This window comes from Staurois parvus, unplaced genomic scaffold, assembly GCF_062004578.1.
Source record: "Staurois parvus isolate SC_StPar_1 unplaced genomic scaffold, SC_StPar_1.0 ptg000430l, whole genome shotgun sequence".
NCBI classification, from domain to species: Eukaryota; Metazoa; Chordata; class Amphibia; order Anura; family Ranidae; genus Staurois; species Staurois parvus.
This window is the reverse complement of record NW_028318226.1, coordinates 1971164-1988977: the sequence shown is the minus strand read 5'-3', so window position 1 is coordinate 1988977 and position 17814 is coordinate 1971164. Positions and strand designations below refer to the sequence as shown.

The 17814-nt window shown below is 39.5% G+C and overlaps 1 protein-coding gene across 2 annotated transcripts in view; it reads left to right on the top strand.

The window, feature by feature from the left end:
- Positions 1–3960: 3960 nt before the first annotated feature.
- Positions 3961–17814, top strand: part of CABP2 (calcium binding protein 2) — a 157979-nt gene continuing 144125 nt past the window's right edge. The window contains exon 1 of one of the 2 annotated variants that reach the window (XM_089687551.1): positions 3961–4279. In XM_089687551.1, coding sequence (XP_089543677.1) covers positions 4025–4279 — 255 coding nt within the window. In that variant the 5' untranslated portion in view covers positions 3961–4024. The remainder of the gene's footprint in view (positions 4280–17814) is intronic. The other variant, XM_089687550.1, reaches the window with a different exon arrangement.

Here is a 17814-nt window from a genome sequence, read left to right as displayed (position 1 = left end):
AAATGCATTAAGGAGGAGCACCGCACGCTGAGACGTCACGCCGCCAGATCACGTAGGTCCGGCGGCCACAGTTTGTTACTAGCCGGTTAGTGCACCCAGCAGCTTATAGGCTACATACCTATTTGCAAATTAATTTCATTCCATGTTACCTATTTGCAGATGGTTCATTCCATATTGACCCATGAGTATCTTTTGAATGTGTGTTCATTCATTTTTTTTACTAAATAAAATATTTTATATGTGAACTACTACACTATGGGCACCATTTTGTGCTCTGGTTCAAACACTTAATCCCCCAGGAACCCAAGGTGACTATCCCAGGGCCCAGAGGTATCTCTATACCTGTTGCAGACCTTCACCGCAGGGGACCTCTAGAAGTTGTAGAAGAGGTTGCTCCATTCCAGGCTGCATCTTTCTCCAGAATTGAGGGGACCTCAGGCTTATCTGATGTATAGGCGCCTCTGGTGAGTGTGCATTTCTATCATTCTTTCTCGCATGACACCGGACTACAGTCACACTGAGATTAAGAGAAGTCACCTATTTATTTGAATTTCAACATTGGAATAATTCATACCACTGTGGGACATTTACTATTCATACGTATGGTTATACGGTCGTTATCCATATATATATATATATATATATATATATATTTTTTTTTTTTTTTTTTTTTTGGTGATGTTTATTGTGTTTCACTGGTATAAATGATTAAAGTCACATAGATGTAGCGCTGCACTACATGTTTATATGGTTTTATAGAAGGTTTCACGGTTTCCCTTTTTAGTGTTGGTCAGAGCTGTAAACAGCTAATTGAGGCCTGGCAGGATGTCTGTTTCTACAGACCATAAAATACTCTACAAATTAACACTTCTCTCATTCCTCTAGTAAAAAAATGACAACATATGTCTATTCGGTCACACATGATGTGTAGGGCAATTACAGCACTAGGCACACATAGCATTCCATAAAACATCTACACAGAAAGCAGCTAGGTGTGGTCGACCTCTTCGAGACCTCTGCCCAATTCACAACTTAACAAAATACACACACTATTCACAAAATCCAACAGGACCAAGACACATTAATATTAAGGATATATTTGAATGGGGACTATCATACAAATCAAGGTCATACATGGCTAAGTTAGCACATACAAAAGAGGAGAAAGCAGTCTCCTCCCCAGGAGCGGACTGACAACTCATGGGGCCCCCGGGCAATAGGGGATCATGGGGCCCCTGTGTCCTTGCCCAAACTCAAAAAAGCCTATGAGAAAGGTACCAGGGGCATCTCATGGGGCCCCCTACTGATCCCGGGCCCTCGGGCAGTGCCCGAGTTTTCAAATGGTCAGTCCTCCCCTGCTCCTCCCTCCTGGGTGACAGGCCAATTCAAGATACTGTGTGTAAGGGAGTGCTACGATACAGTCATAAACATGATGACCTCCCAGCCACCACCCCTTAAACTGGGTAATTGGTCAGATAGTCTCTGTCAAAATCCCTTTGATACAAAAGAAAAAGGAAATGTCAGGACCCTCCGACAGCTCTAGTTTTAACATCAACCAAAGAACACCTAACCAGACTTGAGAGAGTCAATGCACTATTTTTGCTTGAACAATTGGACTAAAACCGAGGACTTCGCAAGTATTCTTCATTTTCAAATCCTTTTTAGTTCTCTGTTGCTTTATGGTTTCTTTACTACTTTGTAACACCTTTCTTCTGTAAATATTTTATTTGCACCATTTTGACTGTTCATTATTAAACCCTATTTTGAAAAGTGAATAAGCCTTTTAATGCAAAATAAAGGATCCCTGTCTCTTGAGAAGTGCTACTGTATGTGACAAATCTCTGAATATACCTGTCTGTGGTGACAGTGTGTACAGACATATGTTTTTCATATTTGTTATAGCTAAGATTATGAGTTTCCGCCTTCTCAGTCAAAAGGTGCTGATGGAAGCTTAAAGAGTTAATTGTTTAACCCCCCTGGCGGTATTCCCGAGTGTAGCTCAGGGTTAAGTTTCAGTACCAGAAGCGGTAACCCCGAGCTACACTTGGGATTACCCTGCAGCGTTGGGATTCCCTCTAGCACTTACCTTGTCCTGCGCTCCCACGATGTCCCCCCTGCAGCGTCCCCGGCCATCTCCTCCAGCCGATGGTGGCATCTGTCTTCCGGGTTCCGTTCCATGCGAGTGTCGGGACATACAAGACGTACGGGGGACGGAACCGTCGGGAAATTCAAAGATTTTAAAATGTTACATTCACTCAATACACTAAAATCACACCAGTATAACATTACTGTATCAAACCATTTCACATACATTTTGTCCCTAGTGCTTTGTCCTGTGCCCTGCCTGCATTTTTAGTTTTTTCTGCCTGGAGACGGAAAAACGTCCATGGTATCCAAAAAGCGGTTTTAGACCAGCTAGAGAACAGCGATAGTAAATTAGAACCACTTGCAGAATTGAGTGATAATGATTTGTGGGGAAATTTGTCAGACACTGAAAACGATTTTGCGACTAAGCTCAGTGATGTGCGAACTTGGCACTCTATTTCAAATTTCAGTGTTTTTGGTTTGATTACATTATTGAATTAAATTTATTATATTATTATTTTGTATTTAATATTATATTATAATTTATGATTTCATGTTTCAAATTTAATCATACCTGGGATGTTTACTAGACTCTTGTTCGGACAAATTTCAGTGAGTTATTCCTAAGAATTACAGGCCTACAATAAAAAAAAAAACATATTTCCATGTAAAAAAATGTACCGCTTTGAGCACAGAAATATTGACATAATCATACCGTTCGGGAGGTTAATTAACTTAAATCAGTGACAATCTCTCTCAGGCTGCTGGCATCCAGTCTGTGGCCTCGCAAGCTGGAAAATTTTTGTGCCAAGTGCTGAGAGTGGCTGGTCTTTTGTCACAAGTTGATGAGAAGGGCAGGGGTTGGGCACCACATTCGCAACATAGAACACCCCTGGAGGAGCTGCTGGAGAAATGATTTCTTCCCCCATGATTAGTGCACACACAGCCAGGCACACAGCATTTTATCAATCTCCATTGACTCAAATAGAACAGTCTAGAGGTGTTTTTTGAGGCTTTATAGTATTGTAGAACTTGGATGGGGTAAGGGGAACATGGGATACCCCAGAACTGCTGAATTGAATTCTTTGGCTACTCTTCTCTTTCACACTGAGCTGCACAGAAATGTCTCACACCACACTTTACTGCTGACCGGTGACTATGACTTGTTACAAAAAACAGAGCTACACACACAGTCACACAGTGCCTCCTCTGTTTTTCCTCCTAATATAATTCTAGATTTCTCTAAAATACAGGAGGAAGCAATCAGATCAGCAGCATGTGAGACACCAAGCAGACTAGAGCAATCAACCCCTGCTCCACTGACTACAGAGGAGCTAACTAAATTTGCCTAACACCCTACATTAACTAGGAGGGTGCTACTCCAAAAGAAAGGACCTATTTATTACAAGCTCCAGAAAATAACCTAGTTGATTCTGCTCCTTAGGACATTTTTTGTCTGGCACCGCTAGAAGCACAAAAGTTTTAAACCTTAGTTTTGGCTTAAATATTGATCAGTTAATGCTTTGTGACAGAATACTTCAAAGACCATGTGACCACCATTAAAGTCACACTCTTCTACATCTTAGCAGTTGTCCAGCTTCTCAGGAAGTCATGGAAAATTAAATTCTAAACAACCATAATCAATAACATTCTGAGCTCCAAAAAGCAGCATGCAAAACAATTACCATCACAGAAAAAAACACTCCTTTTGATAAACCCACACAAGCAGGCTTATAAAATTCCCACTATCTCCAAGATTGACTGGTTAGTAATTACCCTGTGTCATACATAATAGATGGTGAGGTTTCATCTTCTGATATTTAATACTTGAACATGCTACGGTGATGTAGCAGAAGGTCCACCAGAAGTCTCTTGTTTATCTCTGCTACATGAAAGTGGAGTTCGAGAGGAGACACTACTACAAGGAGAAAGAGGCATCATGTTTTTCTTTCTCCGAGAAACACAGCGCACTCTGAACGAGACCAATGATAATGGGACAGCAAGCAAAACCACAAAAGTTAGCAAAAAAAAGCTTATGAAATCAAGGTCCAGAGGACGATTAGGTGACGATGGAGCAGAGAGTCAGATGGAGAAAGAAGAGACTGTTGCTGTGAGAGAAGAGAGAGTTCCTATTAAGGAGACGCCTATCTTGCGATCTCTAAGAGAACGGCTGAAACGTAACACTGCCTTAAAGGTAGGAGAGAAATCTTTAAGGATCAGTCAATCCAAAGCTGATATTTAAGTTCTGATTAGAAACAGGTCATAGTTCAGGCATTGTGGATCTTGGGATCCCTAAGGATCTCCTGAACCATGTGCTGTCCAGTATCTCACTTTATAATGTTTACCTTTCTCATCTTTGTTTGTTTTTTTATAATACTTAGTTGCCTTAAGCTGTCCATAGATGCGTAACATTTTGAATGGAAAATCTTAGGAAAAAATGTTCTAAGAAAGATTGTTCCTTTTTCTAATCATTAGTGGGGTCAAATTTGCGCACCCCTACCACCCTGTAGCAGTACTTCTGTGCGCAAAATTTTACTGTGGTCAAAATGTTCATTTTGACCACAGTAATGAAAAAACGTGAAGGGGCAGGTTGGAAAAAATTCCTTGAACAAATTTCTATCAGTGTATGTGCTTTTCATTTGTTAAAGTCCATTCATTCCAAAATCAAATGTTAAAATGTCAAACAAAACCTTTTGAACAAAATGTTCTGATTTTTTGGTATGAAATTTCCTAAGACTGTTACTTTGAAATTCTATACATCTATGGCCAGCTTAAGGCTGGAATGCATGTTACTTTTCTAACTGTCCTTCAGTGTTCACGTGTGTTCTAATCTGTTACACAGTTACATAGTCAGGTTGAAAAACAACACAAGTCCATCTAGTTCAACCAATAAAAAAAAATATTAAATAGAAAACCTCCATACACAATCCTATACTCACAGTTGATCCAGAGGAAGGCCAAAACCCCTATTAATCATGGACTAATTTGCTCCAACAGTGAAAACAATTTCAGGAAAGAAAAGGCAGTTGAATATTCCCTGGATCAACAACCTTTGGTGTTTTTACAGTTGTGCTCAAAGGTTTGCATGCCCTGTCAAAAATCGTGAAATTTTGTCATGTTGGGCCTTTTATCGCCAATGCCACAAAAAGCCTGCTTACAATATGACAAACAACACCTTGACACCGCCTCACTGGGGTTTTTTGTGGCAATGGCACAGTAAAGGCTTCTTTTTGACAACTCCACCATGCAGCTCCTTTTTGATCAATTATCATTTTATTGTGCTCCTTGAAAAAAAACCACACCGTCTTTTTCCAGAGCAGCCTGTATTTCTCCTGAGTTTACCTGTGGATTTTTCTTTGTATCCCAAACAATTCTTCTGGCAGTTGTGGCTGCAATCTTTCTTGGTCTACCTGGCCTTGGCTCGGTATCAGGAAATCTCCAAATTTTCCACTTCTTAATAAGTGATTGAAAATACTGACTAACATATTCAAGGGTTTGGATATCTTTTTATATAAATTGAAATCTTTTGACAGTTTAGGTCTTTTGACAGTTCTTTTCCGCTCCCCATGGCTCAGTATCTAGCCTGCTCAGTGAATCCACATAACAAACTCATTGACTTTATACACAAACACTAATTGCAATTTAAAAAGTCACAGATGTGGGAAATTAACCTTTAATTGCCATTTTAACCCTTGTGTGTCACCTTGTGTATCTGTACCAAGGCCAAACATTCCCCGGTATGTGAAGGTTTTATCAGGGCCATTTGGGTGATTTCTGCTATTATGTTTTAAAAAAGGAGCCAAACAACTATGTCATAATAAATGACTTTGTAGGATCACTATCCTTAGATGAAAGACAGTTTTGTTGGCATGATCAGTCTTATTTTCAATATTAATGCCAAAATTTCTGCCAGGGTATGCAAACTTCTGAGCACAACTGTACCTACAAATGTTAATATCTAATTATATGTTTGCTTTTTTGGAATGCAATCAGCTATCTTTTAAAACAGTCTACTGAGCTGGCCAGAACTAGTTCTTGATGGAGCCTATTGCACATTTTCACAGCTCTCACTGTGAAAAGCCTTTCAGTATGTGGAGGTTAAATTTCGCTTCCTCCAGACATAAATAGTGCTCTCTTGTCCTCTGTGATGAGCTGAAAGTGAATTATTCTATACCGAGTTCACTATATGGACCACTTATGTATTTATACATGATGATCATATCTCACTTTTATCTCCTCTTCTCAAGAGAGAATACATTCAGTTCAGCTAATATTTCCTTATAAACCAATACATTTGCCCAACTATTTAGTACCAAATTAATTAGAGGCTACTGTAAGGGAATCACAACTGATAAATCCATGCGAGAGCTGAGCGTCAATAACTTTTATTCATACACAGCTAAAATAACGTATGTTGGCAAAAATTTATGAACCTGCAGGTGGATGCAGGGGATAAAAAACCTGTTAGGAGTATTCAAATTGGGTTTTCCATGAAAAGAAAAATTCACTTACTTCTATCCAAAACGGGTCATACCAATGAGTGCTTCCCACACCAGACTGTGTTTCAGTTTTATCTGGCATCCCCTGATAATTTAACCACTTCCTGTCCACCCTATAGCAGAAGTACTGCTACAGGGTGGCAGGGGTGCGCAAAATCATGTACAGTCATGGCCGAAATTGTTGGCACCCTTGATATTTCTCCAGGAAATCATGTATTTCTCACGAAACGTATTGCATTAACACATGTTTTGCTATACACATGTTTATTCCCTTTGTGTGTATTGGGACAAAACAAAAAAAGGGAGGAAAGAAAGCAAATTCGACATAATGTCACACAAACCTCCAAAAATGGGCTGGACAAAAGTATTGGCACCCTTTCACAACTGCGGATAAATAAGAATGTTACAAGCATGTGATGCTCCTGTAAACTCACCTGGGGCAAGTAACAGGTGTGGGCAATATAGAAATCACACCTGAAAGCAGATAAAAAGGAGAGACGTTCACTTAACCTTTGCATTGTGTGTCTGTCTGTGCCACACTAAGCATGGACAACAGAAAGAGGAGACGAGAACTGTCTGAGGACCTGAGAACCAAAATTGTGGCAAAATATCAACAATCTCAAGGTTACAAGTCCATCTCCAGAGAACTAGATTTGCCTTTGTCCACAGTGCGCAACATTATCAAGAAGTTTGCAACCCATGGCACTGTAGCTAATCTCCCTGGTCGTGGACGGATGAGGAAAATTGATGAAAGATTGCAACGCAGAATAGTCCGGATGGTGGATAAGCAGCCCCAAACATGTTCCAAAGACATTCAAGCTGTCCTGCAGGCTCAGGGAGCATCAGTGTCAGCGCGAACTATCCGTCGACATTTAAATGAAATGAAACGCTATGGCAGGAGACCCAGGAGGACCCCACTGCTGACACAGAGACATAAAAAAGCAAGACTACAGTTTGCCAAAATGTACTTGAGTAAGCCAAAAGCCTTCTGGGAAAACGTCTTGTGGACAGATGAGACCAAGATAGAGCTTTTCGGTAAAGCACATCATTCTACTGTTTACCGAAAACGGAATGAGGCCTACAAAGAACAAAACACAGTACCTACGGTAAAATATGGTGGAGGTTCAATGATGTTTTGGGGTTGTTTTGCTGCCTCTGGCACTGGGTGCCTTGACTGTGTGCAAGGCATCATGAAATCTGAGGATTACCAAAGGATTTTGGGTCGCACTGTAGGGCCCAGTGTCAGAAAGCTGGGTTTGCGTCCAAGATCCTGGGTCTTCCAGCAGGACAATGACCCCAAACATACGTCAAAAAGCACTCAGAAATGGATGGCAAAGAAGCGCTGGAGAGTTCTGAAGTGGCCAGCAATGAGCCCAGATCTAAATCCCATTGAACACCTGTGGAGAGATCTTAAAATTGCTGTTGGGAAAAGGTGTCCTTCCAATAAGAGAGACCTGGAGCTGTTTGCAAAGGAAGAGTGGTCCAAAATTCCGGGTGAGAGGTGTCAGAAGCTTATTGATGGTTATAGGAAGCGACTGATTTCAGTTATGTTTTCCAAAGGGTGTGCAACCAAATATTAAGTTAAGGGTGCCAATACTTTTGTCCAGCCCATTTTTGGGGTTTTGTGTGACATTATGTCATATTTGCTTTTCTGCCTCTGTTTTATATTTGTTCCAATACATACAAAGGGAATAAACATGTGTATAGCAAAACATGTGTTAATGCAATACCTTTTTTGTGTGAAATACTTGATTTTCAGGAAAAATATCAAGGGTGCCAACAATTTCGGCCATGACTGTATATATACATGATCTAGCATTTCCAGATAGGGGGTGCGCGTGAGCCATGCACTGCCATTCACGGCCTCGGCTGTTAATCACCAGGTTCCTGCCGGTGATTGCCAAGCATCTCTGATGGGGGAGAGAAGTGTTTGTAAAAAAAACAGTTCTCTCCCCTGTCAGCTCCGGCACACTGCTTTGCATGGCTGTGCATAGCACAGTCATGCAAAGCCACTGTAAGCACACTTGCATACAGTGAAGCAAAAACATAGCCCAGTATGCAAAACAGCACACAGTTAACCCTCTGAGCGCCCCACATGTTAGCCCCTTCCTGCCCAGTGTCATTAGTACAGTGTCAGAGCTTTTTATTAGCACTGATCACTGTATTGGTGTCATTGGGGATGTCAGTGACACCAAGTCAGTTCCCCCCCAGTGTCAGAATGCCCGCCAGAGTCCCGCTATAAGTCGCTGATCACAGCCATTACTAGTAAAAAAATAATCCCAGTATCTATACCACCATTTGTAAACGTTTTCACATATACCAATTAATTTACATGTATTGGGATTTTCTTTAAGCAAAAACATGTCGCAGAATACATTTTGGCCTAAATTTATGATAACATTTTTTTTTTAATTTTTACTGGACATGTTTAATAGCAAAAAGTCAAAAATATTGTTTTTTTCTCAAAATTGTTTTTTTTTTTTTTTAATAGTGCAAAAAATAAAACCGCATAGGAGATCAAATACCACTGAAAAATCTATTTGTGGGAAAAAAAGGACATAAATTTAATTTAGGTGCAGCGTTGCATGACCGTGTAATTGTCAGTTAAACTAACGCAGCGCCGTGACGCAAAAAATGGCTTGATCAGGAAGGGGGGAAATTCTCAGGAGGGCAATTGGTTAAAGCAGTGGCGTCCCTAGGCAGGTGCAGGTGGTGTGTGCGGGGTGACACCGGACCCGCTCCACGAAAAGGTGAGTTGTAAAGCAAGCCGACGATCCCCGCAGGATGGATCAGATCTGTAGATTGAGCATAATGGATCTGAGTCTGATCCATTATGCTCCCCAAATCCGCAGATCCAATCCATCCTGCGGTGATGCTTTACAACTTACCTTTTCATGGAGCAGGTCTGGTGTCACCCCACATAGGTTGCATGCTGACAATCGCTGCAGGATGGATCGGATCTGCAGATTGGGGAGGATAATGGATCGGACTATGATCCACTATGCTCAATCCGCAGATCCGATCCATTTTGCGGGGATCGTCGGAGGGGATGTCACCAAGTGTCGCACCGCGTGACACCAACCCTAGGGACACCCCTGGGTTAAAGCACATCAAAAAGTGAGCATCCCAACCCTAAAACTCAACATGTTTTACCCATAAAAGGGCTTTGTTAGGAGTGAAAAGTGTCATTTAAAATAAAGCATGTGCTCAAACACAAAACACCATGTGCATCGAAGGCGGCCACCATAACTCTTATTTATATATTTTAGTCCCCACTAGGGGGCAAACAGGAATCCAATTCAGACAGGAGCTCCATCATACTACCAGGGCTCCCCCCTGTGGGCAGTTGGCAGACTACTATCGATCGTATCAATTGTACTATACAAGTTTAGATCAATACCTCCAATTTTCTTTGCATGTTATTACCAACTTTTAACCATTTCAAGTATATAAAACTTTATTTATTATGGAATCACTAGACCAGACGCACACAGAGAGAAACATCAGACTGCAGCAAACATAATCATTCATGTATTATTTCTGTAATCCCAGAAATGTGAAACCTTCATTAAGGTCTAAAGGGGCCCTAGATCCCAATCTAAAATCTATCTAGCTTCTGCTCTCAGCAGCATTCTATCTAAATCGCCCTTTCACTATCCCAATTTAATGTCCTACATGATCCAATATTTTAGACCACTGGGTTTACCCCTATGTTTAGCCCAGAAATGCCTCAGTACTGGTCTATCCTTCTTCAAGAGTATGTAATTTACATGTTCCAGGGCACGTTGCCTTAGTTGTCTAATCGGTGATCCAATAGTCCACAGTAAACGCTTAGGAAAGCTGATGACTGTAAAACTACAGCACACGAAGTACAAATCTTAAAAAATATTTATTGACACACTGTAAGTTCAGTCTTTAACAAGGTAATTGATAATAGATCCCCATATTAAAACACATGTTTAGAAAGCCCGTACCTGGGCATAAAAAGACATGAGGTCTCTGCTACAAGTTGTTATTATACCAATTATTCCATGCACATAGAAGCCCAGATGCCACTAATAGAAGATAGGGTCTCAGAAATAGATTACCTCTGTCAGATGAGGATAACAGAAACTGGATGTGGGACTGGTATAAGATGCAGGATCGTGTGGATGAATGGCCTGATGGCCAGCCGCATAAGTGGATGTAAACAGGGCAGCTGTTAGAAACCACATGGCCCCATAAAGCCAACCTGACAGGGTCCCCCCCCCCCCAAAAAAAAACCCAGTTTATTATGTTGCAGGTATGAATGAACACAGTGAGTGGTTGGTACCGATCACTCATGTAAATTCAGGAAAAAAAGGGGCTGATAAATGTGAAATATTAACCGGACCCTACTCTTATTCTCCATCCTGATGGATCCTATTGTGTGCTTGCAGTTGGCAGTGGGAAGGAGAGGAGGGAAGCCGGCAGCAATGTGGAGGGTGGGGACACACAGGGGCCTGGGCAGCAGGGGGAAATTTATGGTGAACAGGGAGAGTGATGGGTGTGGCGGATGGGCAATTAGTGGAACCGATCCCCTGTATGGCTCTCTCTACAGCAGCTGAAAGTCAGTGGGAGGGAGAGGGGAAGAAGCCAGCTTAAGGCTGGCCATACATTATACAATTTTCTTGAGATGTTTGCTTTAGATTTACCAAAAACCATAATATGAGGTCAAACCCAAACAATATTTTCAGTTGTATCCAATCAGGCAGGCCCTTGCACTACACAGTTGAAGGTAAATCCAAAGGAAATTGGGCAGAAATTGAACAGAAAATTGTATAGTGTATAGCCAGCCTTAGCCCCCGGTCACATCAAAGCCGATTTTGAAATCGTCCTACAATTTAAAAATCAGGTGACCTGCTGATTTCAAGTGCGATTTGCAAGATATCTGACACAGATATCTATGCAAATCGCAAACACTACTTTAGAAATCGGTGCGGCACTGACCTAATCGGAACCGCACCGATATGACTGCTCTAATAGCGGTCAATAGGGTGTGCCTTGGCATACGATTTGCAAGTCGCATGGCATGCAAACTGCATGCCAAGTCACAACTGATGTGACCGGGGTGTTAAACTGCTGTATAGTTGCTGCCATACAGGGGATCGGTTCCAGTAATTGCCCCCCATGCTGTGCTGATCACCTTTCCTGCCCACATCCCCTTCACCTAGTTGCCTGGGACCCCCTTCTGGCCTGGGCCCTGTACAGAAGGACTGGTGGTAACCACCTTATCCATGGCCCTGGGGTGTAAATGTGGATTACACATGATTTGACAAAGTGCCCAAAACGCGTAATCAAGATGACAGCCCAAGCCTCAGTTCCAGCCTCTGCTTAGCTTTCTATCACATCCAGTTTCGGTCAGCGGCATCTCCCGGGTTTCTCACGTCACTTCCAGTGCGATGGCCTTGAGGATCAGCCACACACCAGCGATTTGTCTGCACATTTACATCCACTTTTGTGGCTGGCCATCCAGCCATTCATCCACACGATCCCACATCTTATACCATTCCAGCATCCAGTTTCTGCCATCCTCATCTGACGGAGGTAATCTATTTCTGAGACCCACAACCACATGTCATCACTGGCTTGCCCTTATCTACTATTAGTGGCATCTGGGGTTCTATGTGCATGGAATAATTGTTATAATAACTTGTAGTAGAGACCTCATGCCTTTTTATGCCTAGGTACGGGCTTTCCATACATATGTTTTAATATGGGGATCTATTATCAATTACCTTGTTAAAGAGTGAACTTGCAGTATGTCAATAAATGTTTTTTATGATTTGTATTTAGTGTGGTGTGGTTTTACAATCATCAGCTTTCCTAAGCACTTATGCAGGCCATACATGGATCAAATTCCGAACAAATTTTCTTTAGAAAATCGGAATTTTCATGCGTTTTGTAATCTGATGGTGTCACCATTGATTTTTAAATTTGACCAACCAAGCCCTCAATTTCACCTCATGTTGCAACAGAAAAGAATTTTCGTGGCCAAGAATTTTCATTTCTTTCCAGGTCACAGCGCTGGCTTATTTCTTTTTCATTTACATTTCTCGCACGATTCTTTCATCTTTGATTCTAAATTTGTTAATTTTTCAAAAACTTTCCAACATGCCCAATCACTCAAATTTGATAGTTACTCAAAAATCGTCCATTTCTGTGGCCCACTAATGGTGCGAAATTCAAACTAAAATTCTTAGAAAAAGATTTTCGAAAGAAAATTCTTTTGGAATTCGACCCGTGTATGGCCGGCTTTACTGTGACTATTGGATCACATATTGCCCTACAACACCTATGGGGTTATTCCTCATGGAGCTGCTGGACTGCTGCACAGCACAACAGTGATTTACTGATTATCACCTACCATTTGGCTGGTTTTGTTTTATAGACTATATAAGGACATGTATAATATCACAATCTAGAATCTGAAGGTTTTTAGTTTTTTTTTTTTTCTTTTTATGATTAGTTGTCTAATCATTTTCCCAACATAAAATAGTGGACAACGGGCAACACATATAAACCCACTGGAACAACAGTTGTAAAAACAATTTATCTGCATTTTTTCACTGTTTTTTGGGTTCGCCAAATCCTTCACTGTGAGAACAAAAGGACATGCTTTACAACAGGTTTCTGTGGCAGCTATGTTGACAATTGCTTGGCCCCTCTATCCTGTTCAAAATGACTATGCAACAGTACATCTCTTAAATTCCTGGCTCGCCGACAGGTGACAAATGTAGTAGGTGGTAAGCAGTCTCTCAGATCTTTATTGTCCAGGAGAACCGGACAATATTTCTGTAAGATGTTGTCATTTTTGCCAGATTGTCAACAGTAGATGCCTATCAGTCGCACCACATGATTATTATATTTTTTTTTTACCTTACTAGTAAGTCTCTTGAAGTATCTCTGGCTTTACAAAATGATCTAAAAAGATGTATTTTGGGGTAGCTCCTATCCATGAACTTTTTAAAAGTAGTCCTGCTTTCATCCAAAAAGGCACCCTGCCACGAGCCATTACGTTGTGCTCATAAAAATTGCCCAATAGGAATTCCACATTTCAGTAATTTGGAACGATGGCTGGAACAATGCAAAAGATTATTAGCTGATGATTCACAATAACTTGTTATTTCAATTTGTCCATCTTTATCTCTACTTATCTTCAGATCTAAGGCTTGGTTCGCACCAATGCTTTTTGTCCGTTTTACAGTGCATTTTGCTTTTTTGTGTGTCAGTTTTTTTACTTGTTTCTACTGTGTTTTGCATTTTTTCAGCTTTTTTTTTTTGTTAAAGTGGATTCTTTTTTGTTGCTGGGCAGAATAAAAACACAACAAAAATGCAGAAAACGTGCATTTCAGCAGCTTCTCCATTGAACTCTATTGTAGCAAAAACCTTTAAAAAAGTCCCTGACCCTCTCCAAAAACACAGCTCTAAAAAGCATAGATGTAAACATGTTCCATAGGAAACCATGTTAAATGGACTATAGTGCATTTAAGCATAAACCACTAAAAAATGCATAGGTGTGAAGCCTAAGAAAGAATGGTGTCTTTTTGGATCTCGCTTGTGAAGTACATGCCAATCTCGGCATTAAGTACCTCCAAAAAGCGACTGATAGCTAAGATACTGCCATCCCATAATATAAACACGTCATCCAAGAATCTTGCCCACAGCAAGATTCTAAAGCTGTATTCATGCATTTCCTCCGAGAATACAATCGTGTTTTCCCACCAACCTAAGAAAAGGATGCACACGCTGTGCTAGTTGTCTGCTGGTACATGGTCTTATTGAACAGGAAATATTTATGGTCAGTATAAAATGTAAGAGTTCAAGGACAAAAGAATTATAGAGCTGAAAAATGTATGTGCTTACAGCTATCTCAAGATGGTGTTTGATGGTATTATATATTGCTTCTACGTGTAGACTAGCGAATAGTGTATCTGACATGATAGTACCCACATGGAAGAAAAATAAAATTGAAATATATTTTAAAAATATTTTTTCCAAATATATTGACATATATTTGAAATACTACAATTTATATATATATATATATATAAAATGTTGAAATGCGTTTTTATTACAAAATATATGAAAAATATTGTTAAAAATACATTTTCAAATATACTGTATGTCTTTAAAAATACATTTAATCTGCATTTTTGGAATGTATTTACAAATATATGTAAAAATATGTGTTAAAATTACTTTTTTTATATGTTTAAAAAAAATCTGAAGAGTATATTTAAAAAATATATTTAAAAAAATATTTCATATATTTTGTAATATATAAAAAACGCATTTCAACATGCAGTATATATATATATGTATTGAAATATATGTTGAAATATATTGAATATGAATATATTGAGTATTTCAAATATATGTCAATATATTTGGGAAGAATATTTTTAAAATATATTTCAAATACATTTTTGTTCCATGTGGGTAAGGTCAGCTATTTTCTTAATCAAGTCACAAGTATCCTCTATTTATGAGGATAGAGAATACAAATGTGGCCAGAGTATCCTGTACATGTATTTACTTGCTCTTTCAGTTACATTTCTGATTTCCTGATGTAATAGGGCGACCTGGTGGATCTTGTTGATTTTTATGTACCTTTGGTAAGGCATAAAATGTTGCAATTGTCAGATTGATATTAAGAATGTAATTTATATTCATCTTTTGAAATCAGTTCCATATGAGTTGCTTTATCAAGTATCTGTTTTATTTTATGTAAGTATTCCTTGGTAGGATCTCAGCTATTATTGAATAATTATTCTCATTACCGAGAATTAATAAATACATTCTTAAATAGTGGTTCTTGTCTAACAGAACCACATCTCCACCCTTATCTGCAGGGTTCATTACAAATTCTTTACTAATTTGCAACATCTCTAAAGCCTTCATTTAACCAGGTGTTAGATTGTGATCTTTCCTAAGGCTAGGTTCACACCTATTCAGGTTGTGTTTCTGCATTGCGTTTTTGATGCTTTTTGCAGTTTGTTTTTATCTTTTTCTTTTTCCTAGGCAGATTTAAAATGAAAAACGCAGCAAAAACGCAATACATGCTTTTCTGCAGTGTTTCCATTAAAGTCTATAGAACCAAAAACTCAACTTTTTGTGCTTAGAAAAGTCTCTGACCCTTTCCAAAAAACGCATCGGGTGAAAATGCACTGATGTGAACATTTCCCATAGAAAATCATGTTAAATGGACTGTACTGTGTTTCTGCAAACCGCTGCAGAAAATGCTCAGGTGTGAACCTAGGGTAACTCTTCTCTTCCAAAGCTGGCCTAAATCATTCTCTAGCAGTTTCCTGAATTGCTGGATATTACTCCCCTGTGGGAAAGGTGGTGTATAGTCACTCTTAAGCTTGAGATCAGTAAAAGGGCACCTCATTTCAACATTTTCCCATCTCGTTTTTTCGTTGTAGAGATTCCAATATTCTCAGATTTTTGATCGCTGTTTTGGAGGTCAATAATGATAACCTGTCTTTAGTTTTTAACACCAACACTGCAAGAAGACGATAATAATAATAATAATGTGGTGCGACTGATAGGCATCTACTCTCAACAATCTGGAGAAATTTACAACATCTTACAGAACTATTGGCTGGTTCTCTTGGGCAATAAATATCTGTGAAACTGCCTACCACCTTCTCCATCTGTCACCTATCTGCAAGCAAAGAATTTAGGGGATGGCTCCTTCGATTTACAAACCCAAAAATTGGTGAAAAATACAGATAAAACCTTTCTAGTGGTCTTATATACTGTATGTTGCCAGTTGTCCTTGGCAGTGGGCATGTTGGGAAAACAATTAGTAGGGTGGCCACCTCATCCCTTTAAAACCAAACACATATTAATTACACCAGTTCTGAGGCTGATTTAAGCTGGCCATACACTATACAATTTTCTGTCCAACATCTGCCCAATGTTCGTTAGATTTACCTTCAACTATGTAGTGCAAGGGCCTGCCTAATTGGATACAATTGAAAGCGTTGTTTAGGCTTGACCTCATATTATATGGTTTTTGATACATCTAAAATAATATTCTCAAGAAAATTGCATAATGTATGGCCAGCCTAAGGTGCCAATTAAACTCACCTAGTACTTTATCTGCAATAAATTAACCTCACAACCTGTGTAATTAATATGTGTTTGGTTTTAAAGGGATGAAGTGGCAACCCTAACGATTAGACAATTAAGGTGATGTGCCCTGGAACATATAAATGACATACTCTTGAAGAAGGATAGACCAGTAGCGAGGCATTTCTGGGCTAAACATAGGGGTAAACCTAATGGTCTAAAATGTTAGTTAATGAAGCACAATAAATTGGGACAGAGAAAAGGCAATTTAGATAGAATGCTGATGAGAGCAGAAGCTAGATAGATTTATAGATTGGGATCTAGAACACCTTTAGACCTTAATGAAGGTTTCACATTTCTGCGATTTATACATGAATAAACTGAATATGCTTGCGACAGTCTGATGTTTCTCTCTGTGTGCATCTGGTCTAGTGATTCCCTACTAAATAAAGTTATATAATTGAAATGGTTAAAAGTTGGTAATAACGTACAAAGAAAATTGGAGGTATTTTTTTTTTTTAATTTAAATATTTATAAATTTTTCATATTATTACAAATATCCATGAAGGAAACAATTCACATATAAACATTTATAACATTTCTACATTTCCCCTTCTAAAAACTCTTTTCTTTCCCGACCCACCCCCTCCCATACCCGCCCCCCCTCCCCCCTCCTCCCCCTCTGCAAGCTCTAACCCCATTCCCCATTCATCTTATGCTCAACACTCGGTGTAATGTGCCATCGTGTCACACACTTATAATTAATCTCAACTTCTCTCATGCTAACGTTCTCGTGTATCAGTCTAAATATCTTTCTCTGTTTATCCTCATCAAACACTACTTCCATATCCCTTTCCCATTTTGTTATAAAAGTTAACTTTGTGTTTGTGTCTAATTCTGTGAGTATTCTATAGATTTTCGCAATACCGTGCTTCCCATCCCCTCGTGTTTCTAACAGCCTTTCAAACAAATTCCACTCCTGTTTTAATCTCAGGGGTTTCGGGAGATTTCCTATAAAACATTTCAATTGATGGTATTTCCATTCATCTATTCTAGTGAAGATATCTCCCTTCTTCTCTGTTAATTCTTTAAATGGTCTCAATTCCCCCTCCACCAAAACATCTCTCAGTTG